Genomic DNA, 25,358 nt, shown 5'->3' on the forward strand with positions numbered 1-25,358 from the left:
AGGCTGCCCCAGCCTGTGTCGGGGGTGAGCGGGTGAAGACAGAGGGGTAACCTGACTCTCACCCCAGGGCTGTCTGTGGGCGTCTGGGCAGCAGAGGTGAGACTGGCTCCTGGCCCCATTAGCCCGGGACACCTGCTGAGGCAGTCAGCTGGCCGGGACCAGGTATCCTCTCTGCTAACCACACCAGGGGCTGCTCTGCTCTTCCTGCCACATCTGAGAAGCCCAAAAGCTCTCTGAGGCTTTGTCCAGGGCCGGGGGCGCTTACCCCCTGAGGTCGGCGACGAGGATCTGCCCCCCGTTGCGCACGTCGAAGATCTTGACGGACCTGTCTGATGAGCAGGTTGCCAGGCGGGTGCCGTAGTAGTCCATCTGGGCATCGTGCTGCAGAGGGAGGACAGGGCCTGAGATTAACTGAACCTCAGAGAATCATCACTACCAGGCAGGAAGCTAGCTTGGTAACATTCTCACTTCTCTCACAGGAAACTTCCTTCTGAAAGGGACAGGAGACACCACACCCAGCTGCTTTCAGACCCCTCACAGCACGGGGAAGTCCTTCCAATCCCGATTGGCAGGGGGGTATGGGAGGAAAGCAGCTCGTGCGGCTTCTCTCTCCTTCCTCCCACCCCACTATCTTGAGGCTCCATATGCTACCAAGGAGGTTCAGCTCAGTGCCAGAACCCGGGGCTAAAGCCGACTTAGAGAAGCAGGCCTCTGACTACGGCGGGACCCAGTCAGGTCCTCCACAATGCACGTCTGGCTGGGACACAGGGTTCCATTTGGACATTTGGGCTCCTTCCTCCACTCATGGCCCTGGATCCTCTGTGGGCCTTTGTTCCTGGGTTTCTATCTGACCTTTTCCCCAGGCAGTGTGCCCAGGACCCCGAACTCTCCACCCAGCACTTCAACGTTGCTGGTCCCACCACTGATGAACCAACTTCATCGAGGCTGCCCTCCAGGGCTGGGCCCTGCCCACAGCTCCTTGTCCATCTGGGCAATGGCTCCTCTGAGCCCATCTACCTGCTGCCTCACTGAACTTACTGGCCCTCGTGTTTGCTCGCCCTGCTATTCCAACAGATGACTTAACTTCATTATTCTACCTTTGGGGTTTCAGGAACTATCAGCTGTCACACTGTGGTCATCAGGAGCAATTACATCCTTTCAAAGGTAAGCAATTATTCTGTCTGCTTAGACATTTCTTCCTCAAGTCCATACCCAAGGAAGACATCCTGATTCTTCTTGGGAAGTCAACCTTCTCCACCACTCCAGGTCTTGGCTTCCTGGAAGGCGGGAAGGGAAGTGCTAACAGATCTTTTCTGTAACTGTACTTCTGAAGCACTGTTCCTGTAGAGTGCTGTCACACACTTTGGGAGGAAGCAGGGCACAGAACCGAGACTTCAATCCTATCTCAGGTTATCTGCCGTGCAACCTTGGGAAAATGTCCTAATGCCCTGGAACCTTAGTTTCCTTGTCTTTAAATGGAGCTAACAATGGCCTCAACTTCATGAAGGTTAAATGAGACACTGAAGGAGCAGCATTCAGCAGGGGGTGTGATGTGCCAAGAGCATGCAGATGTTCCCCTTTACTACCCTGTCTCATCTGTTCCCCAAGATGAACCCGCCCAGAGAGGGGACACATCCATGGCATTTCCCATCTCAGCTATGAGGAAATCAAGGCTGGCTCAGAAAAGTTAGCAGATTGACGAAGGACCTCAGATTGGACTGTCTTAAAGTTAAGATTGACTAGGGACCTCACATTGGATGGTCTTACCCAGGTGCCACACTGCCTCCAAGGACGACCACATCCAGGAAACCCCTCAGAAGCCCAAAAGCAACAGCTAGAGGGAGGCTGTGAGGGCAGGACGCCTGGGATGAAATGCTATAGGCTGACTGACTCGGGTCTTGTTCAAGGCTTCCTGGACTACTTGCCCTGCATGAAGCAGTCTGTATCTTTGCTGGAGACTTTAACCTCTGGACCTTCTCCCACAGCCCTGTCCTCTTACATAAGCCAAGTGTTCACCTCTCAGGACACACCCTGAGTTAATGACTTCTGGTTCAAAGGACACCATCTGACCCGCCGTCTGTGGTGGTCCTACCCGGCTCTGCTTTTGTATTGAGTCATCTTCCTATTTCTTTCCTTCTTTTTTTTTTGGTCACATCACGCAGCAGGCAGAACTTTCCCAACTAGGGGTCAAACCTGTGCCCCCTGCATTGGAAGCATAGTCTTAACCACTGGACCATGAGAGAAGTCCTTATTTTTTCTTCTTTAATCCCCTTTTCAATGGGGCCAAGTGAGAGCAGGAGGAAGATAGCTGGGAAGACTATTTCAAACCTGTGCACCCACTTTCATCCCATCCCAGAGCCAGTTACTTTTTTGGCCAGGAGACTAAGTACCCTGAGCTACAAACTGTTTCTTGGTTTCTCCTGACACAGAGTGACCAGACTGTCACAGCCCTGTCAACTCAGAGGGCCTGCTTGGAGACTGACCATACCCCTGAGGTTACAGCCTGACTGGCAAAGGCTGCAAGGCCACACTGTATTCAAAAATCATCAACAGAGATGCCCATGTCCTCAGCATGTGAGGAAGGGCTAAAGGAATACTTACAATCATGTCCTCATGGGAAGTGTCCACAGTGTTAATTACTGACACCTAAAACCAAAGATATTGTTGGTAAATGAACTGATGGTAGTTAGAATGCAATCATCTCGTTAAATCCACCGATCACTTTTAAAGTTCTTGACAGCATCTGATCATTCATTCATTCAGAAAACATTCACTCTAAGTGCCTTCGCTGCACCAAGCACTGTGCCAGGGACTGGAGACTCAGACACAGAAGAGAGGTACTTCTTGCCCCAGAGAAGCCTCTATGGAAGCAACCCCAACAAGGAAGAATGAATATTTTCATGGGGTTAGGATGTGCAATAGCAGTCTGAGGGGCTGGTGGTGGTGGACAAAAACTGGGGCTCTGATGAGGAGGAATTTGGCAGGTGGCTTCCCTGATAGCTCAGATGGTAAAGAATCTGCCTGCAATGTGGGAGACTCAGGTTCGATCCCTGGACCAGGGAAGATACTCTGGAGAAGGGCATGGCAACCCACTCCAGTACTCTAGCCTGGAGAATTCCATGGACAGAGAAGCTTGCGGCCTACAGTCCATAGGGTTGCAAAGAGTTGGGCAAGACTTGAGTGACTAACACATGGGGAAAAAAGTACAGTCCACGCAGAGGGAATAACATGAGCAAAGATCGGGGATGGTGGCATGGGAGGTCCTGGCTATGCTTGAGGGTGAAGAGGAACTCCAAGGGAGCTACAGCTGGACTATGGAGCATCAGAGGACAGAGCCTCTGATGTTCCAGGCAGTTTCTTGCATAACAGGATTTTCACCTGAAGACTTTGATTAATTGATTCAATTGATTCTCTTGAGGCTTCTCCCTGGTCCACCACCTGTGACAGAGTCCAGTTCGCAGGGCTGGAGTACAGTTACCATGGTCATCACCTTCATATCCATTCTCTGAGGTTCAGCTCAAATTATGACCACACCCCACCCCCCAACACCGGGTCTTGAAGATTCCCAGATTTCCCGACTGGCCAAACTCCTCTGAAAGTCAACACTGAATGTCTAGATGCTTCCTTCTCCCAACTAGAAGACAAGCTCCCCAAGCCAGGGTTGGTGTGACAGTTCTGAATCCTCTCAAATCACCCAGCACAGTGTTTTGCAACCAGAAGGAACTCAGTGTCTATCTGCTAAATGAATAAGTCAATGAACAAAAATGGACAATTTGACTATGTTCCACCACTAGTCTCTCAAAACTCTTGGGATAGAAAAGAGACTGAAAAGGAGGTTTCAGACTGGAAGTGATACTTCTTACCATCTCCCCCATTTCATCTTTTCCCAGCACTAGTCCTGCAGGTTTAAAACCTGACCTGACTTTTCAGAAAGGAGGACACTGGAAGAGGATGGCTGCAAAGCAGTGCAAAAGGGGAACATCAAGTAAACACAAATTCTCTCATCAGTCTAGACGCCCTAGAAAGCAGGCCCCCAAGATCTGCAAAGGCAAGATCAGTCTAGACGCCCTAGAAAGCAGGCCCCCAAGATCTGCAAAGGCAAGAAAGGAAGATAAAGGGAAGCATCTCCGACCTGCGCCAAGCTGCCCGGGTTATAAAGTGCTTTCAGGTGTGCACTAGGAAAGCTGAAGGATAGAGTTCACAGCTAGCTGACTAAGAAGATGAAGCCCAGAGAAGAGGAAACAGCTGCTCCAGGGCTAGTCAAAGGTGGTGCTGGGAGACGAGCCCCCACCTGCTATTAATAATTTCTAGCCCACAAAGCTTTCCACCCCACTAGGCTGCCTATCTAGCTGTTACATTCAATTGCCTAAGTTAATGGCCCAACGCTAAGTAGATGAAAAAAGAAAATTTACTGGTAGTTTCATAGTAGTTCATCAGAGGACCTTGAAGATTACCAGCATTTATTTTGAACCACTCTCACTCACCAACCAGGACTGATGAATAAGTGCCTGGTTCTTTTTTTTTTTTTTTTAAGCTACTTAAAAAAAAAAATGTTCATCCTCCCGAGCACCTCAAGTTGTCTGGTCTTCACTGGGTAGTAAAAGACAGCCCTCAAAACAATTCACTCTTCAGAACTACTGACTTAAAACCTCATTTTTTAAAAAAGCTGAATGTCACGGCATAAGCGACTCCAACTCTACTCAGTACCTTAAAAGGCCAAGAAAAAACCCCAAGAAACTTACAACCCAGTCTCCTGCAGAGCAAGGAGCAAACCCAGCGTCCTGACGTGTGGGCTCACCCAGCTTTCCTCAAAAACCTAGGCACAGACATTTCCCCGAGAACACTGGCTTAACAGAATCGACTTCACGGGGCTGTGGGCAGGCTGAGATTAGGAACAGTGCTTGGAACCTGTTAGGGCTCAGAATATAGCGGCTTCTACAGTGTGTGGGATTTTATTCTCAATTGTTGCGGGAGGAGAAGGAAAGGAAGGAGCAGGAGACGCGGCAGCTCGGCTGTCCGCAGAGTTCTGAGAGGTTCCGCGGCCTCCCTCTAACCACCCCCTAGAGCCACCCCACCTCAAACCCGAAGCGGTGCGGGAGAACTGTACGGCCCCAGAATGGGGCTCGAACTTCAGCGCGGCGAGGACCCGGGAGGGCCGCGATCCCGACCCCAACACTCACCATGGTTGTAGCGGCGGTAGCGGCTTCAGGACTCAGACGTGGCAGGACCCGGCGTCGCCTCAGAACAGCTCACTTCCGGCGTCGGGCTAAAAGCCCATCGGGTCCGGACACCGGAGCCTCCGGGCAGCAGCGAGCTCTGCTCGCACAAACGTTCCGTCCTCTCCTGAGCGCCACGGCCCCTCCCCTTCTCCGTGCGTAGACCGCGAGACCAAAACGGGGTGGGACTCTCGTTTCCATGGCGACCCAGACTCGGGACTTCTAATCTGAAGCTTTAGCCCGTCTTCCCTCGCGACCAAACCCTTCCCTTTTCCTGAGATCCACACTGGAATAAAAGGGACTCCTAAGGAACGTCTCCGCGTTTCTGGGTACAACGGGCCTTACGATGAACATTTTAGGATGATTAATTTGGGGGATAGTGGCCAGACTGGTCCTTGTTCTTCCTTGTTAGTGTCTCCTCAGGACCCAAGCTGGGACCAGGGGCAAAGAAACCCAGTAGATAAGCCCCTTGCCGGGAGCTGAGCCTGTCTCTCTTCCTGCCCTCTCGAAGCACAGAGGATCCATGCCTCTGAAACCGCCTTTTCCATCACGGCTCTGGGATCCTGTGAATCTGGCCCACCAGCTAGAGGCCCAGGCAAGGAGGGATCTCAGCCCTGCAGCTAAGCCCAGGATCCAATCGCCAGTTTCCCCAGCCCCTAGGCCCCTGGCTTCTCACCTGCACAGCGAGAATGCTGTAGCTGGACAGAGCCCCTGGGGGGGTTCCCGGGGGGGTTCCCCCTCAGCCACACATGGGTTGGCAGCCCTGGACTTCTCATGGCTTTTTAGGAGTTCAGTGACCCAGAATGGAACCTAGACTCCCCTTGAATGAGTCAGAATCCCTGTTTCCTCTCTTGAAACTGGAGGGAAGTGTCCTAGCAGAAGATGGTCCCTATTGGAGGGATGATGTTAAGACCCAGAGGGTGTGACGGACTCAAGCCATCAAGGAGCTGGGAGAGGGGGCCGGAGAGTGGGGTCTTACAGAACTCAGGGCTGGACCTCCAGATTGCAGCTCACCCTCCACTCCCACCCCAGCTTTCAAGACTTGCAATTTCCCTCTAATGGGAAAATATTCCAGGGGTTTGAGGTCTGGTGTTTATGATGGAAAAAAATGTTGCAAGGAACAAAGCGGGAGGGGCTCTGGGGTCTCCTGTTCTTCCAGGGACAGGCCCTGATCTCAGATCTGTAGATGTACTGATTCTCTGAGTGATAAAATCATATCGCTTCTTTCTGAGTCCAACTTCCCTTGAGTATAAGATGAGGACAATGACCCACTAGATATAGCATAAACACAATGCATGGGGCATAAGGAATTCCCTGGTGTTGGCACTGAAGCTGGAGAGAGTGAGGATTTGGGAGAAACAGTGCAACTGTATCCTATTCATTAAGGTATTTGCTGGTGGAACTGAAAAGTTTTGAGTGCCAACCCTGGCATCAAGACTGCTAGGTATGAATACTGTAGCTCCTGCTTACTAGGTGGGTACACCCTTCACCTCTCTGAACTGCTGTCTCTTCTTCTGTTAGGTGGAAACTGTAACAAAACCTTCTGTAGAAGGTTGATGTTGGGAGTAAATGGACCTTTGGATGTGAAGCTGGGTTTGGGTTTGGAAGCCGACTGGGCCTGTGGTGCTTGTTCTGGGAGTCAGTCTTCCCTGAGAAGAGCTGGGATTGTGTGTGCACGTGCGACCCTCAGCCTTTGAACCAACACTGGGACTGTCTCTTGATCTGGGCGTGTTCCTGTTCTTTGCTAATGTTCACCAGAGGTGTGCAAAGCTCAGACTCTTACTGTGCCAGGCTCCCTTCTGCATCCCCCTGTCCTCAGGAGGGGATGACACCTACATCCTTTGTCCATATCTCCTATCACCTCCCTCTGGTTAATCCCAGACCCCAAGTCAGGCCACTGTTAGCTTTCCTTATTTGGTGCCCTGACCCTCTAGAACCTGAATCTCAACCTCTTTGTCCTCCCGAGGTCTCTTCCCCCAAAAGTCTGGCCATCTGGGATTGTCAGCTATTCCTCATGGAGGTTTCATGACTCACGGAACACTGAACTTGCCTCCTTCAAATGGTACAGGAAGGTGTGACTCGGTGGAAGGAGAGAGACTGCCCCTGCCCTGCGCACCCTCAGGCAAACTGCCTATCCCTTCCAGGGACTCGGTTTCCCTCTGAGTTCAAGTCCACGGAGGGCGGGGACCCAGCCATCCTGCGGAAAAAGGCCTTGTGATGTGGACCGTGTCTACATTTCCACGTGTGCATTTATTGTTATTGCTCAGTATAGTGCTGAAAAGGCAGACAAATCCCATCAGTTACAAAGAGCACAAGCCAGAGATACAGAGAAATCAGGAGTGTACAATAAGAGCACAGTCACTTCCCAGCCCCGATTGTCCCAGAGCCCCCCAGAGCCCGGGCAGCTCAGGAAGCTGGAGGCGGCACCATTTCCTTGCTTACTCTGGTATAAAATATGTGCACACAAGAGTTAGCAAAGTGTGGCGACCGACCCTCCCGAGAGGAAAGGTCGGGAGGGAGAGCACCACAGGCGTTACAAGACTTGGGGGAGCCGTGAAGGGCGGTCCCAAAGCAGCCTTAAATATCTTGTTTTCATTGGAGGGGGTGATGGCTGATGCCCAGGGCTTGGGATTCCCCCTCCCCTACTTGGGTGGACGGGATCTTTATGTCAAAATCAGGAGAGCTTGCTTTGGAACTTGAGAAAGACCTGGGGATTTCCTGCTATTGTTTGATTTTGGCCTTGGCTTTGGAGGACCCAAAAACCTTCAGAGAAATTCAGCCCATCCCCCACCCCCCACACACACCTTCTAATGGTGGGATCTTGGGGCCCGGTGGAGAAAGTTTGGGTTTGGGAGGCTGTCACAGTGTACTTATTTGACAGCCTCCTGCAAGTAGAGCAAGAACCACTAGGGGGAGTCAGTGTGGTGAGAAGGTCCAGGCAAGAAACGGCTACATGGGAGGACCTATCTCAGACCTGCTGAAAACTGTCAGTAAAGAGCAAGGGGTGACCCCCCTCTCCACAAAAACAGCCCAGGAAAAGGAGCCAGGAATAAACATCTCTCCATGAGGAGAATTGGCAAGTGGGATACACATTCTGGTAGCTCTGAGTCTGGGAGAGAACCTTCTTTCTCCCCTGGACCAGGGTGGATGGAGGGTCCACCCCATCACAGCCAAGGTGGGCGATTTGGGGGCCCACACTGATATTGGGTGGGGGCTCAGTGGCCTCTCCTGACAACACCCTGGCTCAGGGGACAGGTGAGATGGTGGGAGGAGTATCAGGCTTCCCTCAAGATCTAGGATGCCCTTCTTTTTTCTCCTTAAAGGGCTCTCTATTTAGTGAGCCGGAGTGGACAGTGCTTACAATGGCGGCATGATGCTTGCACCTATGATGAAAGGGCCCAATATTTGGGGTGAGAGGAGGGCAGGATGGTGGAGGACTCGGCAACATTTTAAGTTTACTTGGAAGAATAGACGTGAAAGAATAACCAGGAAATTTTGTTTTAAAAAAAATGCACAAAGGGTATTTGTCCCACCACATAATAAAAACATCATATAAAGTGACAATAATTAAAACTAGGTGGCTGGTCAGATGAGACACCCTGATGAGGGAACAGAGGGGAAATTCCAGAAATAGATGCAAGTCTCTCTAGGCTGTCAGGGTGTGGTAAAGGGGGAATTTCCACACAGTGGAGGAAGGGTGGCTGTTCCATCACTGGGCTGCCTGGGCTGAGACAGGTCCCGATCCTTGCCCCACTGCAGTCACCACCGTTGGTCTGTGCTCAGAAGCAGGGACCCCTGTTTCTTGTCCGCTCTCTGCTCTGGCTGGGACATGGGGAGAAGGGGCCACAGGGGTGGGGTGGGGGCTGGTGGGAGCAACCCAGGCTGCTGCTGAGTTAGGAAGGAAGGTCTTCAGTTTCCTCCCTGTCCACCTCCAAAGGTGGGTGGCTCACTGGATGGGCCCCCTGCTCGTCCCTCATCTGTGGAGGGGGAGACAGATTGGTGAGCGTAGACCTCAGAACCAAGTCTGCTACCTCCTCCTGGAACCCCTGTCCAGAGGGCAGACAGGAATCTAAGAGGATGGTGCAGTCCCTGACCAGTTAAAAAAAAAAGTATATATTACAGAGTATATAGTCACTGTGTTCTGTTTGATGTTTTTTGCCTTTTTTTTTTTTCTTTTAAGACCACAGACATTTCAGAACCACACTGCAGGAGTAAGAAGAGACAGCAATTGAAAGCATCACCATTGCATAGTATTAAATGAACAGAGATGGTGAGTTCTTTATTTACAATTATTGTCTAGATTAAAAAAATTCATAAAAACAGATGAATGGTCATAAATTATTTACCCCCTAATGGGGTGAACTGCCAAACGTACCCCATGCTGCTAGATATAGGACGCCGAGTGCAAGCTTTATGTACTACAGTGAGTTCTGACAAACCAGTCATTTCCTCTGTGTGTGTGTGTGTGTGTGTGTGTGTGTGTGCAAGTGTGAGGGCAAGGGTATGAATGTGTATGTGTTTGTGGGCATCCATCATTCCTGACAAGAAAAGACCAGCACTAACGTGGGGGCATTCTAGCTTCCGTGGCTCCCTACTCTCCCTGGAGCTGAGCCCCGCTCTGGGAGACCCCCTCCTGCTCCCCTTGCATTCTGGCTGCAAATGAGCAGGAGGCCTCATGTGCAAGCCGGACTTTCCTGGTGTCATGGAATGAGGTCATGGACACACGGTCGGAACACAGGGGGAGATGGAGAACCTCGAAAAAGGAAACTACAAAAAACAACAGAAAACAAAAAACACACCACGTTCCAAAGCTGCCCCAGGTTCTACAGGAGCAGGTCTTTCTCTGAGGAGAGCAGTGGGCGGTGTGGGCGGTGTTGGTCTTGGAATCCAATAAACACATCTGAGGGCTGGTCACCCCTTCCGGGGACACAGTTCCCTCTGCTGGCTACATTCAGAGATGATGCTTCTCGACATTCAGGAGATGCTCTTGCTCAAAAAAGGTCCTCCTTCCAGGAAGGTCTTGCCAGGTGGGATGGGCTGTCTCGGGATCCCAAACCCTCGGGTTTCTCCACAGCCGTCCAGACGCACGCCCTCCCAGCTGACTATGGCTCTTTTCCCGAGTGGCTCTCAATCTTGTTTGTGGAAGAATTCTCTGGGCCTGGAGAAGGGAGGGGCCCGGGCTGACACAGAGCAACCGTGGGAAGGGTCAGTATGAAGAATGCATTTTGCAAGCGAGGCGGGAAGCGTTTTGGTTTTCCTTGAAGCATGGGACATCATCGGTCATGGTATTCAAAATGTCTTTTGCACTGTACAAGTTTATGGAAAAAGATCGTATGCTGAAAAGTCTCAAAGCAAACTTTGTATTCAATACAAAAGTTCTTTTATGAAAAAAGCTGATACCCACAAAGTGCTTAGCAGTTAAGAGGCTGACATACAATTAAATAAGCTCTTATTAAGTGGGATTACTAGTGCTGTTATTGTCTCAGGGGCGGGGGAGAAATAACCACCTTTTCTCACCTGTGATATGCAGGGTTTCAGAATGGCTTTCTGTCTGGGAAAGCAAGACTTGCTGTTCAAAGGCTACAGTATATATTGCGACTACAGGAAGACGATTTGGTTTAAAAAAAATCACACTGAATACATCTCAATATACACATCATAAGGTTCGTTCGGATCTAAGTAGTGCAGAAAGTGAAGTGCTATTCTTCTTCAAAAATAAAAATAAAAGCAGCAAACCTTAATGATCCTATGCCAACAGCATATTTGCTGCAATCTATGAGGAAATAAGCCTCTAAATGACTAACTGAAAAAAGAAAAAATCAACAAAACAGCATTTCTAATATTGCCTCACTACCTCAGTCTCTGCACAGACAGCGCCAGAGGGAACCTCTGTTGGAAGTGCTCTTAGTAAACTCAAGTGAGTTTCATTGAGAGAAGGTCTTCACTCAGTGCTTTGCGGATCCCATGGCCCTGGGGCCGGCCAGCCATCAGTCCTTGGAGCCCACGAAGACTTCTCTCCTCCTCCCCCTTTGTCTACCGAGCGTGCTGTCAGACCCCTCGGGATGGATACCTGCTCACATTTGACTCCTGCCTCCCACAGTAGTGACATTATCCAACAGAAACAGCAGGCAAAAAAAAAAAAAAAAAAAAAAAAAAATCAGAGCATGGCTATCGGAAAACATCGAGGATGCAATCCAGGGAGGTGTCTGCCAGGCTGAGCTGTTTTTATAGCATCTCAGCCACCAGTGTTCTTAAACCATACAAATAGCCGAAGACGTTATCTACAGGTTTGTAAACAAATTACATTCTTCTTTTAGGACATAAATAAGTTAAAATAGAGCAATTTAAGCGGAAACAAGGCAACATGCCGGCAAAAAAATTTTATATATCCATTATATATATTTATATATATATATATATCTACCTATCTATATGGACGTATACAGTCTCAGAGAAGTATACGTTGATATAGATACAAAGAAATGGATATAACCTTGTGAGTGTCTGAAGTTCTTCGGTTCCATTGGTGCAAATTTACCAGGCGAGTTAAGCTCTGCAATTTCAAAAAGTTGTGAAATTAACCTGTACAACTGAGACCATGCTACTTGCAAGCATCTCAAAAACTTCAGACAGTGGATTGGATAAATAGTCTCAGAAAAGAGTCTGTTTTGCAGTTCCCGCCTAAGAAAAGAAACAAAACAAAACAAAAAACAAAACCCCTCCCCAACCCCCCAAAAACCAAACTAAGGGAGGACCGGAAGTATGCAGTACATTCATGCAGGGATGTGGCTGGCGCTGGGCAGGGGGCATGGCTGGTCCATGTCTGGCGGGAGCCAGGAAGGGCTAGTTCTGGGAAAACCCCCACTCACTCCCTTTAGCCCCGCTCCCCACGGGATCCCGCCCTCGCCTCAAGGTGAAAAAGAGTTCAAACAGCATCGCAGCCAGAAAAAAAAGGGTCTGCTGGGTGGAATCGGTTTTCTCGCCAGTATTTGTTTTTGTTGTTTTTTTCCTGCCGTTGCTCGCTGCTGCTTGGGTCGGTCAGGTGCCTGGATGGGTGGCTGCCCGGGTGGGGGGCGGGGTGTGGTGTGGCGGCGGGGTGGGGGGCGGTTCCTCAGCTAAAGCGACGTCTCCAGGCTGTGGATGGGGCTCCCTGGACTTGAAGAGGTAGCTGATTTGCTTGTGTCGGTCGTCAGGTTGATCCCGCTGTCGATGGCGCTGTTGTTCTTGTTGAGCGACGAGGGCGGGCTCGAGTTCTGCTTGAGCGCGGCATCTTCTTCCAGGTCGGTGTCGTCGATGAGGGGGATGTGGGGCTGCGAATCTTCGATCCGGAACTCAGGATGAGCCATGAAGTTATGGATGGAGGTTCGAGACTCAGGCTTTTCTAGACCTTCATAGAGAGAGCTACGAAACGCCTTCACGACGCGGATCTGCAAGGGAAGGGCCGGGGTGAGGCGCACCGCCGCGGGGCCGGTGGCCAAGCTCTGGGGGTGGGGGGTGGGCTCGCGGGAGCGGGTGGCGAGGAAGAGGGGCGGGGCACAGCGGGCGGCTGGAATCCACGGCGTCGGGAGCGCGGACAGGAGCGGGAAGAATGGAGGGAGGAGGGGGCTCAGGTTATGTGCATCCGAGAGGTCTTTTTTGTTTGTTTTTACTTGCTCGGTTTGGGGACAGACTACAGTATGAGGACAGAAGGAAGGAAGCCCCGCCGTAGAGACGATGGGGAGCAGTGGTTAGAGGAAGCTTAGTCCACTCCAGTGGGCACCCAGACCTAGTGAGAGACTGAGCCTTGTTAACTGGAAATGAGAGCTTCGACCATGCAGAAGGGTAGCGGGGCCAGGTGGGAATCAAGGAGGAAGAAGGAGAGGCTATTTGTAAAAAAAAAAAAAAAAAAAAAAGAATTCATCTTAGAAAAACCACACACTGTTAAGGAACCACAGACATGGAACAGATAACGCATCACACACACACAGGGAACAGAGAGGAGAGATGGCTGGGTGACCGGGATGAGAGGGGGGACACACGAGGGCCAAACAGAGAAGGGGGACATCCAACCAAAGCAGCAAAGCAAACCGAAGCCAACTCGGGGCTTTCTGGGGTGCAGCAGAGGCAGCCAGAAAGCGCGGAGGAGCCGGCGGCCGAGGACATTCGGGGCTCGGGAGCATGCTGCGGTGGGGGGACGGGAACCACACGGCACACACAGACGGACACACGGCTACACTTGGAAGCCTGCACAATGTGAACGGAGGTCGTTTGTACCCAACGCTTCTTTCCTTCATGCATTTGGGAGGTAAACACTCGAGTATAGACTCAAAGCCCTGGCCAGTCATTGGAGTTGGCTTTGGGGTCCCTGATTTCCTGCGTTTTTTTTTTTTTTTTTCCTTTCTTTCTTTATTTGTGCTTTGAAAACACAAAACCGAAAAATGAGGCCAGAATCAGAGGAGCCCACTCAGCCCCTGGGTAGGATTCTAAGAGGGTTCGGAACTAAGCCACAGGACAGCCAAGTTCTTTGATTGTCTGGGTCTCAGTTGGAAGCTGGGTTCCCTGCAGAACGGAAGGAGGCCGGACTCGGAGGCGTCCGGGCTGTGCCACTTCTGGCGCCTTGACTGCGAGCCAAGGCGAGCCACGCCACCAGGCTGGCTGCCCCCTGTCCCGCCTCACAGGGGGCACAGGAATGGGACCCTCGCTTTGAAGAGAGGCGTCCTGTCTCTGAACTCCTGGGAGGGGAGCCCTGCCTGCCATGGTGAGGGGCCTATGGGACAGAAGCGCCTCCTCCTCTCTTCCCAGCCCCCACTCAGAGCGGAGCCAGCAGGCGGGGAGAAACAGGCATCTATGATGCCTCGGGGGAGCCGAGCCTCAGCAGAGGAGGTGGGGGTGCTGACCCGGACAGCTCTACCTTCCTGCCCCACTATATCACAGGCCTGGTGGGGTGTGGGAAGGCCCTCGCGGTCCCGGGATTTGTGGCACTAAACCCAGGTTGGTGGGGTGCGTGGCGGGAAAGCCCTGTCCATGGAAGTGAATTTTCATGATGGCTGTGGCTGATGGTTTTAAGTGTCACAGCTCAGGGTTTACGCGACTACTTCAGAGAAGAGTCTCGGCAAGGCACGTCGTAAGCGCCTCCGCCTTCTAATTTAGAGAACACAGAGAATTTGTCAGTGAGCCCTCTTCGTTTTGTGTAAGACTCCAAAGTTTGGATTTTTAAAAAATTTTTCTCCTGTGCTGCCAGCCATCACTTGCTAGCTCTGACTCTTCCTCATCTTCTCTAAACCACCTCTGTTCCTGGTCCTTCTTATGTGCTGTTGGGCCGGGGATTCTGGGCAAACCTGCCTGGTGGGATCCTGCTTTCAGTAAAAGGCACTGGGCACTAAGCAAGAGCCAGCCGGACACCATGTGTTAGTGCTGGCCCTCCGTGATGGCCACGTGGCTGTTCAGAGACATCTTTCTCCCTGGATACCGTATCTGTGGCTCTGTAGAGATTATGCAGTATTCTGACCTCCTGATAACTGGGCCATTACTCCATTGGTTAAGTGAAAACAACAAAAAAGAGGTTGCAGGCCTCAGTCTTCCTAACTGTATAATGGGGACGCTAATGACCGCTGTAGCTGCTCAGCCCCGTGCCCGGAGTGATTGGAGGCTGAGCTGCAATGAGACGCCAGCTGGGCAGCGCCTGGTGGAGGAGGGGGGATGGTGGCAGGACCCTGTCGTGTGACTGACAACGCGGAGGGGACGACACACAATGAGATGCAGGCCCCTCGCCCTCCCCCTGGAATGGAGACGACAGAAAGAATGAACTGCTCTGGACAAAGACTGTGGGGACAAGACTTTCCGGGACACCCCGCCACGGCCGTTTCAAGTCTCCACTGCGGATCTCTCGCGGCTGAAATGGAAAACAGTATGGGAAGAAAAAAAGCTCTTCCGTCTCCCCTTCCCTGACTGCCCTGAGGATGGGCCTTTGCTGGCATGAGCCGCCCTGGGACATGGGGTGAGGGGGGAAGAGAGGAAGGGTCTGGGGTCTTCAGATGTTTTGGTTTCATCAGCACAAAGGGGGCGGGGAGGGGGGTGTGCTAAAGGGAATGTATAGGCCCCCCCGTCTGGGGTGGGTTGGACATACTCGAATGTTTACCCGGCTTCAAGGAAGCCAAGAGTCTGGGGTTGATTCACATTCATTTCAGGCTCAAGGTTAAAGACTCACAACCTCTTTTAATTTCACTCTCTCTTGCTGAACTCTGTGTCCAGGGTTCTCTAGCCCTCTAGGGAAACAAACACATGGAATATTCAGACAGTGGAGAGGTCTGGGCTCCCCCCCACCACCAACCAGAAGCAAGCCATTTTCTCGCCAACCCAGGGTTGCACTAAATTAGTTACCAGGATGCTAATGAGAGCTCCGGCTCCCTTTCCTTCCCTTCTCCTTCATCCCCCGCCTAAGAGACGCAGACTCCTCATCCTAGCAGTCCTTAGAACCTGGAATCTGAAGGGGGCTGGGAAGGGGCATGCCCTCTCTAGACTGGGAAGGCATGGGGAAAGTGGCCGGTCTGGGGTTAGGAGTCTGATGCTCTGGGCCTGGTTGGTTCAAAGGAACAGGACCTTCACTCATGAACGTGGCACATGCTACGAACTTGCTAAATATGAAGATGGCCTGAGATGGGTTAGGAATTTGTGGGAATAAGAGAGAGAGGAGCCATGGAGGTTGGCCTTGGATCCTAAAGCTGAATGCTAACTCTGTTCCTGATCACTGATGGGAGGACGCCCCCACCCCAGTCGCTGCCAGGCTGATGGAAATCTCAAGAGGAGAAAGAGCTTCCCTGGCTCCCTGGCCCCCAAAGCACTGGCTCCTTGTCACTGCATGTGGCTGCGGGCATGGACACTGGTTCCACCGTGGAAATTCAACCTCTGTGGGCTTGTCTGGCGAGTGGTGTGGATGGTGGGGAAAATGGGGGACTCTGGAGTCAGATCTCTTGTCACTTACGTGCTGTGTGATCTTGGCCAAGTCAGGCCACTTCTCTGAGCCTCAGAGACTTGCTCACTTAAATGGAGGTATTGGCAGATCCTCCCTCTTTGCATTTCAGTTGTGAGGTACATGTGGAGTGGAGGATGTGGGCAAGTGCTTTGGAAAATGGTGGATGAGGCTCAAGTATTAGGGGTGTGCCATTAAGTTTCTGGGTGAAAAACTCGCTTTTGAGTGGGTCAGAAGAGGAAAGTGAGGTCGTGGGCTAGAGTTTCCTCCTGATCATTCGAATGTCAGTCTGATCACACTGTCCGGTCACCGCAGGGCATCTGTCTGCTGGGGGCTCTCCGTCTCACAGTGGTGCTGGGGGAGGGACGTGTGACTTGCTGGGGGTGTTCCAGAAGTCAGCCTTGCAACCCAGCCCTGCCCTAGGCCTCTGTGGTCACTTCTGATAGCCAAGGGGACCGTGGTTGGGACTCCTTCCAAGGTTGGACGGCATCACTGGCTCAATGGACATGAGTCAGCAAACTCCGGGAGATGGTGAAGGACAGGGAAGCCTGGGGTGCTGCAGTCCATGGGGTCACAAAGAGCTGGACATGACTGAACAGCAACAAAGGTACAGAAAGCCCAGGTGTTTTTTTGACTCAGCAGGCACCCTCCTTTACCCAGAATCCTGGGAGGAAGATCCTGCTCGGAGGAGGTAGGGGCAGCCCATCTCTCCATCCACCCAATGTGGGGCCCTGCTTCCTGGCCATGTGCTTCACACCGTGTGTGAAGAAAGCCTCTGTGCTGCTGGAGGGACCTGCCTGGTACCCAGAGGGCTCCTGGAGTCCCTGGAGATGGGAGGAGGCGACATGGCTATAGAAACTATTCAAGCAAAGGAGAAACTCGGGGGTATATATTTAGAGTCATGACTGTGTTTACCCAAATCTGTGTGTTGAGACCACAAAGGCTTTGATCCCTTTTGGAACAAGTACCCTCGTGCAGGGGGATGGCCAGGCTCTTTTTGGAGACCTGATGCCCAAGAAAAGGTCCCAGCACGGACCCAGAGTCACAGGCTGGATTCTGCAATCACAGGTAGGGATGTAAGACCCCTAAGGAGGCGTGATGCCTGGAGAGATGCTGGATGGTGCTTGGGTGAGGGAGTCATGCTTGACTAGCCCCCTTAGGGTCCTCTGAGAAAATGATGGGTCATGGGCAAGACCTGAAGGCTCCTTCTCAAATGCTGTTCCAAAGCTGGGTCACCTCATGGGGTAAAGGGATCAACCTGGCCTGAAAGGAAGCTGGCTTAGACAAAGGGAGCGAAGGGCAGGCGGAGATGGGCATTTCTCTGAAGGGAAAGTGTTGAGAACCAATTGGCCCAGGACTGGCCTTACTGAGTGGTTTTATAAAGAACAGAAGAAAGGACTCGAGACGACTGCACTCTTTCCTCGACACGTGAGAGCTAAGATGCGAGGCTCAACCAAGGGAGATGTTGCGGGGTGGCTGGGAGCTCTGGGAGCTCCGTGCTGGCCAGGACGAGTGGGGCGCCACGTTTCAAGAAAGAGACCGTGCCAGGCAGGACAAGGACTGGACCTGGAGGCCGCCCCCTGGCAGTCAGGCTGGCTGGAGGGACGCAGGAGGGACGTGGGAATGGAGGGAAAGGGACTCCTCCCCACTGGCTGTCCAGCCCCGAGCGCTTCTGGTCTCCATGCTTGGAGAGAGGAGGCACCGCTGAGCAAGGCCACGGCTTGGCTGGGGCGGGAGTAGGGCCGATGGGTGCGAGCCTCCCGCTGAGGCGGGGCCTCTCTGGTGTGAAGGGCGAGAGTGTGGGATCAAAGTGCCTGCTGCCCAGAGAGAGCCTGGCTGGCTTCCGGTGACAAGGCCTCCTGGAAGCAAGGCCCAGGCACTATCTGCTCAAGTGGCCCCACTGCCCTGGGCGCCTCTGGTGTCCCCATCGCCGCGTTTTCGTGCTGATAAACCAGCACAGAGTTCTGCCTCATTTCTGCATGCCTCCCGTCATCTCGCGACCCGGCGGGGCTGCACCCACGGAAAGGTCCGTGGGACACACCGCCGATGGTGCCCCGTGACTTGTGCCTCCGGCCTGAGGGCTCGGACAGCATCGTGCCCACCCAGCACGCGGGCCTTTCCTGCTTGGTGGCAGAGGATGTGTGTTTTGGGTGTTCTGTGTTTAGAAAAGGATAGAGGCCCCTTATAAACTATAAGAGATGAGGCCTGGAGTCTCATGAAAGAGGCCCGAGGGCTGGGAGTTAGCACACAACCCGAGAGGCCCAGACTGCAGCTCCCCTGTGGTTTCGGAGGGGCTGACTGGGAAGGGAAGCAGGTGGTAAACAGAATCTTCTTGTGCCCTCTGGGGCCTGCGGCCACTAGGGGTTCAGAAAGATCTAGACAAGGCCAGAGATGACCTTGGGCGGAAGCCATGGCATAAGGAGATGAGCTCGTGGGAGGAAGCTGACGGAGGGGTTCAGAGTCCCAGGCTGCCCCTCCGATGAGGACGGGGCAGACCAGTCCACGAGCCCGCCGGCAGCCAGCCTGGATGAGACCCCCGCCGTTCTCTACTGAGGTCAAGTGGAGTGGAGTCACGAGCCTTGTCCCTTCCAGGGAGGGCTCAGGCCTTCACTGTGCTCCAAGCCCTGCTGCAGGGAGAAGAGGGTATGAGGCAGCTGGGGTTGTCAGATGTATAGGGGGAGAGGACGGAGGGGCTGCACGACGGGGCACAGGGCCTCGGGCTGCGATCCCCGTGGGGGCCCGGGTCCCCTGACTGACTGTGGTCCCTGACCTACAGTGCTCCCTTTGGGTGGGCCTCGCTGTGGCTGACCATGACCCCCAACAGCCTTTCCTCCCTTGACCCACAGTGACCCTTGGCCTGACTTTGACTGCAAGACTGTGATCTCCTGGCCAACTCTGACCCTCATAAGCCAGGCTTTTCCTGACCCTACACTGATTGGGACGCCTCGTACCCCCCCAGCTGACTGCACCCCCACTTGGCCTCCGTAACCCTGTGGGCGACTGCGTCCACTCGATCACTGAAACCTCCCCGAGTGATGGTGATCCTTTGACTGACCCAGATTTTCTGACCACTTGTGACCCTCCTGACCCCACAACGGCCTGGTCCGTAACTCCTGACCCTGACCCACCAAGGGACTGCCACCCCATGCCTGGCTGTGGTTGGCTGATCATCTGGGACCCTCCTCCTCAATGGCCGGGGCCCCTCAGCTCCCTGGGCCTAACCACGAGCGGCTGGCTGCCCCCCGGCCCCTGCCCGCCTGCCCGCGTGGCGCTGGCGGCGGCGGCTCCCGAGGCGGTAAGGGGGTCACACTCACGCCCAGCTGCAGCAGGAGGAAGGCTGGTCGGAGAGGAAAGAGCATTGGACAACGACACGCGACTAGGGCTAGAGAGATTGGCTACGTCCTGGCTCTGGCTGGTGACGGAGGATTGTCTCCGCAGGGCCCCCTGAAAGGAGGCCCCGCTCTTGAAAGTATTGACTACTTCAATCTGCAACGGAGGAGAGAACGAGACAAGTTGCGAAGAGAACGGACACGACAGCTTCACGACTGACAGGCGCCACGCCACGAGGACAGCCGCAGCCACGGCAAGACGACACGCCACTTACACCAAGACGACAATACCAGACACGTCCAAGGCTCTGAGAGATGTCTGCTCAGTCGGGCACCTGGGCTTCCCGGGGCCCGGGGAGAGTGGGGAGACACAGGGCCCGGCAGCAGCACCGCTCTAGCGGCCTGGGGGCCGGTGGGCTGGGGGCGGGGCTGGAGGGGGATGTTAAACATGGGGTTTGCAGGCAGAGGGGGTGCTCAGCCCCTGGGACCAGGCGTGGAGCCTCAGTGGTGTGGAGGGGACTCCGGGGAGGACCACCCTTGGCCCAGATACCCACTCTGTCACGTACGAGCTAGGTGACCTTGGACAGGTCACTGCCCGGAGGCAGTTTCTTGTCCTTCAGAAGGGGCAATGCCGCCAACCTGCCTGGCAGGGCTAAGCTGTGAGGGACAAAGCGCTGACCCACTTAGTGGTTGGTAAGAGTCAGGCTGGACGGGACTCGTGCCCACTCAAGAAACTACAGTCCTTGGAGTCCTCCTGAAGGGCTTGGCGGCCAGGCTGGGTGTCAGCACCAGGGCTCTGTGTGACAGCTGCCAGCCCTCGTGGGCAGTGGGAGGCCAGGGGCCACCAGGAGGGCTAGTTCCAGAGCCTGCAATGCTGGCCATCAGGAGGCTCTGGGTCTGCAAGCTCCTCCCTGCACCCAGCGCTCACAAAGGGCTGTCTCCCAAGCGTCAGTTACCCCTAAAGCTAGGTGGGGGGCTGGAAAGGCCCAGGAGATGTTTGGGACAGCGCCCTGTGCAGGGTGAGGCAGCCCAGGTGATCTGTTTGTGTTGCGAATGGATGGAAATGCAGTGGTTGGCCACGTGGGGCTGCAGGCTGAAGTGGGGGCCCCTGAGATGCTTCCCAGAGGGTGAGGGCATGGGATGGGGCGCCATGACCTTCCCAGGCCGGCTGGGCAGGAGACCGCCCCACTCTTGGTCTCTTGGTCCCTTTGTTCTTCGCCCCTGCAGGGCTGTGAAAGCACCTGGGAACTGCAACGCTGACCCAGGGAGCGCGACCCCGTGAGAGTGTGGGGGCCCCACCTTCTTGGCGTGTGTCGCCTGGTGGGAGGCTCTGTTCTGGGGAAGAAACCTGCTCTTGACTGGACACACATCCCACACCAGTGCTCGGCGTGTGTGTCCTTGCAGTGTGTGTTTTTAAAACTGAACTTTGTTCCCGCTTGAACTCACTCAACGCCCTGAAGCTCCACCGCCCTCCCCCCGCCCCAGGAGGAAGCTGTGCGTGCATGTGCAGAAGAGCCGGGCTCAGGGCTGACCCCCCTGGCCGGGAGAATCTGGGGCCCGCCCTGGCCTCAAGCATCCATCCTGGCCTCATGGGGCTTGACCCTCCTGGTGGCCACCCGGCAGCCCTGATCCACCCTCCCCCAACAGCTCTGAAAGGAACCCCCCACTCACCTGGGCCCTCAGAGCCAGCCCACCCCACTGCAGGGGCACCCCTGCCCCCAAAGTCCACGGTGGGCGTGGCCAGTAGTCGGGGAGGTAGGACGTTCCCCCGCTCAGCCAGGCAGAGTGCACGCGCGGCACTTGCCCGAGGCTGATCAGAAGGTGGGATCTGGGCCCGCCCCCTCATCTCCGTCCCCGCCCACCCGGCCCCGGGAGCCGCTGGTACCTGGGTCTGGATCCGGTTCAGACCTCGGAACCACAGGATCTGGCCCCGCCGCAGCTCGCGCTCGGCGTGGTCTATCTCCTCCACGTCCTCGTTGAGCTCCTCCTCGGGGATCTCCTCCTTCTGCGTGAGCCTGCCCGCCTCCTTGAGGAACTTGAGCCTGCTGGTCGGGATGGTGGCGATGACCTGCGGGGGGCCAGGCCGTCACCGTCAGCGGAGGGTGCCGGCCGCTCCCTCCCTTCCCTCCGGCTTCTGTCACTCACTCACCCAGTTCCCCTCAACTCGCTCCTTAGCTCACCTCCCCCCCTTCCTCAACCCAGTCTTTAGATTTCTTTCTAATTCCCTGGATCCTGCAGAGTCAGCGGGACATGGTGGGAAATCTTGGGAGCTGGACACAGGCGTGACTTGACTACCCCAGACCTCACGGGTCAGGCGACCTTGGGCGAGCCATGCAGCCTCTCTGAGCTCTAGCTTTCCCTTCTGGAAAGCTGGGGGCAGTTCTCAGAGTTGGAGACGGTGTGTCTAAGTCACTGGCTTATTCTTCCTGAGGTCCCTGGGGTGCCCAACCCTGGGCAACAGGGCCTCGGAGCTTAGGTGCCTGGGGGCAGTCAATGCTGGGAGACTCCTGGAACGTCTGCCCTCCTGGAAGGGAAGGCGATATGGGAGGGCGCTTTGTCTTCCTTCTTACTCTTCCTCCAAAGGGCTTGTGCATGGGGCTGAGGCCTGAGTGGCAGGCCCTATGGGGTAACTAAGGTGGCTGGGGTCAGAGGCTCCTTACATCTCCTCTGGGGACAGAGAGGGGCTGGTCTGGACACTCTCAGGGGTTCCCTGGGAGTCTGAGGTGGCATCATCCTTAGGGGTCAGGAACCAGCTCGTCCAGATGCCAAGGGCTCCCTGAGGGAGCGGGCCCCCATGAGACAAAGATGTCCAGGCTCAAGGGTGCCCCGGGAATGGGCTTGCTAAGTCAAATCTAGTTTATCAACTCTCCAAAGACACTCTGAAGTTTAAAGATTATTTTGAGTGAAACTAAAGTTCCTTCTTGACCTTCTAGTTAATTTCTGTCACTGGAATTCCCCACTTTAGCCTGGAAACAGCTTGAAGGCAAGACCAATGTCTTAGGTCTGCTGGAGCCCCTCCGCCTAGATCCAGATACCATGTCCTCTGAGCTGCAAGCTGTGAGTTCGCAATGGTGCATGTGTGTGTGGCTAGTGGGGGAATGTTCTGGAGAGGATCCAGCCCAGGGTTCTCCAGAGCTGGGGAGGGTCACGGATGCTGCAGACACAGCACCATGATGCAGCAGAGGTCGCCCCTCTTGCATTCCCTCGGAGCTCTCTGCAGGAGCCTCTGCTGGGTGTCACAACGCCTGTGACACCCTTTACAACTGGCCGCCTCAGGCTCTGAGCCTTGGCTGGCCATGACATCTAGTTAGAGTTTAATAACATTGGTCTTGTTACTTTTTTTTTTAAACTCAGCTTCTGTTTATGACAAATAATACTTATATTTCAATCATATTAGTAATATAAGTTGCCTTTTGAAATAAATTTCAGTTAAAAAACCAGACAGGATTAAAAGAAAATATCAAATAACAGAATCAGCGGTATGTGTGTGCGTGTGTATGTGTGTGTGCTCAGCCGCTTAAGTCGTGTCTGACTCTTTCAGACTCCATGGACTGTATGTAGCCCACCGGCCAGGTTTCTCTGTCCATGGGATTCTCCAGGCAAGAAGACTAGAATGGGTTGCCATGCCCTCCTCCAGATCTTCCCGACCCAGGGACTGAACCCTTGTCTTTGGCATCTATCTCCACTGGCAGGTGTGTTCTTTACCACCACCTGGGAAGCTCCTCAGCGGGGTATATAGATGGAAGCAAAAATCATAGTGGTGATACCCACATGACCATCATGTGAGACCAGGGTCAACCCCCACAGCTCCAGCCCCCAGAAATAGGGGCCAGACAGCTAATCCTTGCAGGAGCCAGGACCTATGGGTGAGGATCCTGGACTCCCCCAGCCAGTGCTCTCTCCGGAGCGTCCCTGCCGAGAGGCCCTTCCTGCACCGCCCACCCCCAGCACTCACCTGGCCCCAGACGAGCTCTCCTAACCCAATGAATATGCACCACATCCACTGGTCCAGCTGCAGTGGGGAGCAGCTGAATGGCTTTCCCCCAAACTGCACGATCACTATCTGGAGATGAAGAGGAGAGAGAGAGAGACAGAAAGGCCATCAGGGGCCAGCTCAGAGGTCTGGGCTCCCAGGGCATTGCCGAGGGGCTCCGGCTGCCCACTGATGCCCCCCCACCAGCCAGGCCAGTGTGGGGGCCTGGTACCTGGATGGCAAAGGTGCCCAGCACGATGGTGCAGAAGATGGGGTTCCGGAAGATGCCGTCGAAGACGTTGCGCTCGCCATGGATCTTGCGGGCGTTGATCTCGTTGAAGAGCTGCATCATGACGAAGGTGTTGAAGATGATGGTGTAGTGCTCGGAGGGCGGTGAGTGCAGGGGTGCGTTCCTCCCGCTGTCGATCTGGAACATCTTCTCGCCTGCCAAGTCGAGAGGGCGGGAGCCGAGCTGAGGGTCGGGACTTGGGGGGGACGCCTGGCCCTGTGGGGGGGATGCCTGGCTCTGTGTGGGGGCCTCTTATGAGCAGCCAGGAGGGTCACCCAGATGCGGGAGGTGCTCTCTGAGCACTGGGGGGCCAGGTGGGCCTGCGCCATGGGGTGTAAATGAAGGGGTAACAGTACCCTTTCTCCTCTAGGGTTCAAGTGCCTTGGGTGAACTTTCTTCCCCTTTTTTGAGGAAATCTGATAAAGGCGGGAGGCCAGCTGTGCTTCCGGGCAACAGGGCTTATAAAAAACAGCCCCTGGTTGGCAAACTCATCTGGCCTGGGAGGACGGGGAGTGACCTTGGAACGTCTGGCGGGAGGCCTTGGCTTTCTGTGCTCGTGTTGTTTCTCACTCAGTCATGTCTGGCTCTCTGAGACCCCATGGACTATAGCCCGCCAGGCTCCTCTGTCCTTGGAATTCTCCAGGCAAGAATACTGGAGAGGGTAGCCATTCCCTTCTCTAGGGGATCTTCTTGACCCAGGGATTGAACCCAGATCTCCGGCATTGCAGGCAGATTCTTTACTGTCTGAGCCACCACGGAAGCCGTAGCTTTGGGTTCCCCCCAAAAGTGTGGCTGCCTGTAACTGAGAATGTCCTTGCGGAGACCTCTGGAGCTCAAGGGGCTGTCACAAGAGAGACGGTTCCCACATGGATGCTGAGCCTTCCAGGTCAGGCTGGCTCCAGACCCACCCAGCTGGCCTCTTTCTTTGAGGGGGCTGTCACGTGGTGGGGGCGACACAGCTCCCTGCTGCTCTGCGGACACCACCCATGGCATGCATGCCTGGTGCCATCCTGTGTCCTTTTGCAAAGCTGCACAAGCTGGAGCTGGGAGGGCTTGTGGGGTTTTCTGACGGTGAGAGTCTAGCTGCATCCAGAAGCACCCAGAGCAGATGCTGCAGTGGGGAAGCCAGCAAGTAAACCAGGGGCCTTCTCCACCTTTCTTCCCCAGCCGACAGCTTTCTCTGCGAGTCTCTCCTAGCTCTGCATTCCCGAACATCCTCTCAGGCTTCTCATGATCATCTTTACAACTGTCCTGCCAGCACAACAAACAAGAACTGCCCTTTGAAAAGTGGGCTCATGCCCCAACCCCACCCAGGCTCGCTGGTGTTGAAAGCCCAGCTCAGGGATCTGGGAAATCCCACTGGCCCCAACTTGTTGTGTGACCCTGGGCCACCATCTGCCTGCTTCTGGGCCTCTCCAGGTGCCGGGGGTCGACTTTGCCCAGATCACCTTGGAAGCACCCTGGAAGCCAGGCCAGTCTGAGTTCCAGCCAGGTCTCTTCTCAGTCCAGGTGCCCCCTCAGGCTGGCTGCATGTCCTCGGGCAAGTCACCTCCCCTCTCTGTCCCTGGTGCCTCATTGTCATGGGGGTGGTGGCACAGGTGCC

The 25,358-nt window shown here is 54.3% G+C and overlaps 2 protein-coding genes across 2 annotated transcripts in view; both read right to left on the minus strand.

Moving 5' to 3' along the window:
• Positions 1–5,305, minus strand: part of SEC13 (SEC13 homolog, nuclear pore and COPII coat complex component) — a 43,480-nt gene extending 38,175 nt beyond the window's left edge. Inside the window, exons 1-3 of the mRNA XM_061128844.1 lie at positions 5,181–5,305; positions 2,602–2,646; positions 266–381 (exon numbers count right to left, since the gene is read on the minus strand). Of these exons, the coding sequence (XP_060984827.1) occupies positions 266–381; positions 2,602–2,646; positions 5,181–5,183 (164 nt within the window). The 5' untranslated portion in view covers positions 5,184–5,305. The remainder of the gene's footprint in view (positions 1–265; positions 382–2,601; positions 2,647–5,180) is intronic.
• Positions 5,306–11,383: 6,078 nt separating this feature from the next.
• Positions 11,384–25,358, minus strand: part of ATP2B2 (ATPase plasma membrane Ca2+ transporting 2) — a 167,873-nt gene continuing 153,898 nt past the window's right edge. Inside the window, exons 20-24 of the mRNA XM_061128845.1 lie at positions 23,699–23,910; positions 23,449–23,556; positions 21,379–21,561; positions 19,564–19,650; positions 11,384–12,643 (exon numbers count right to left, since the gene is read on the minus strand). Coding sequence (XP_060984828.1) covers positions 12,332–12,643; positions 19,564–19,650; positions 21,379–21,561; positions 23,449–23,556; positions 23,699–23,910 — 902 coding nt within the window. The 3' untranslated portion in view covers positions 11,384–12,331. The remainder of the gene's footprint in view (positions 12,644–19,563; positions 19,651–21,378; positions 21,562–23,448; positions 23,557–23,698; positions 23,911–25,358) is intronic.

The sequence above is a fragment of the Dama dama genome, chromosome 24 (genome assembly GCF_033118175.1).
Source record: "Dama dama isolate Ldn47 chromosome 24, ASM3311817v1, whole genome shotgun sequence".
Classification (NCBI taxonomy): domain Eukaryota; kingdom Metazoa; phylum Chordata; class Mammalia; order Artiodactyla; family Cervidae; genus Dama; species Dama dama.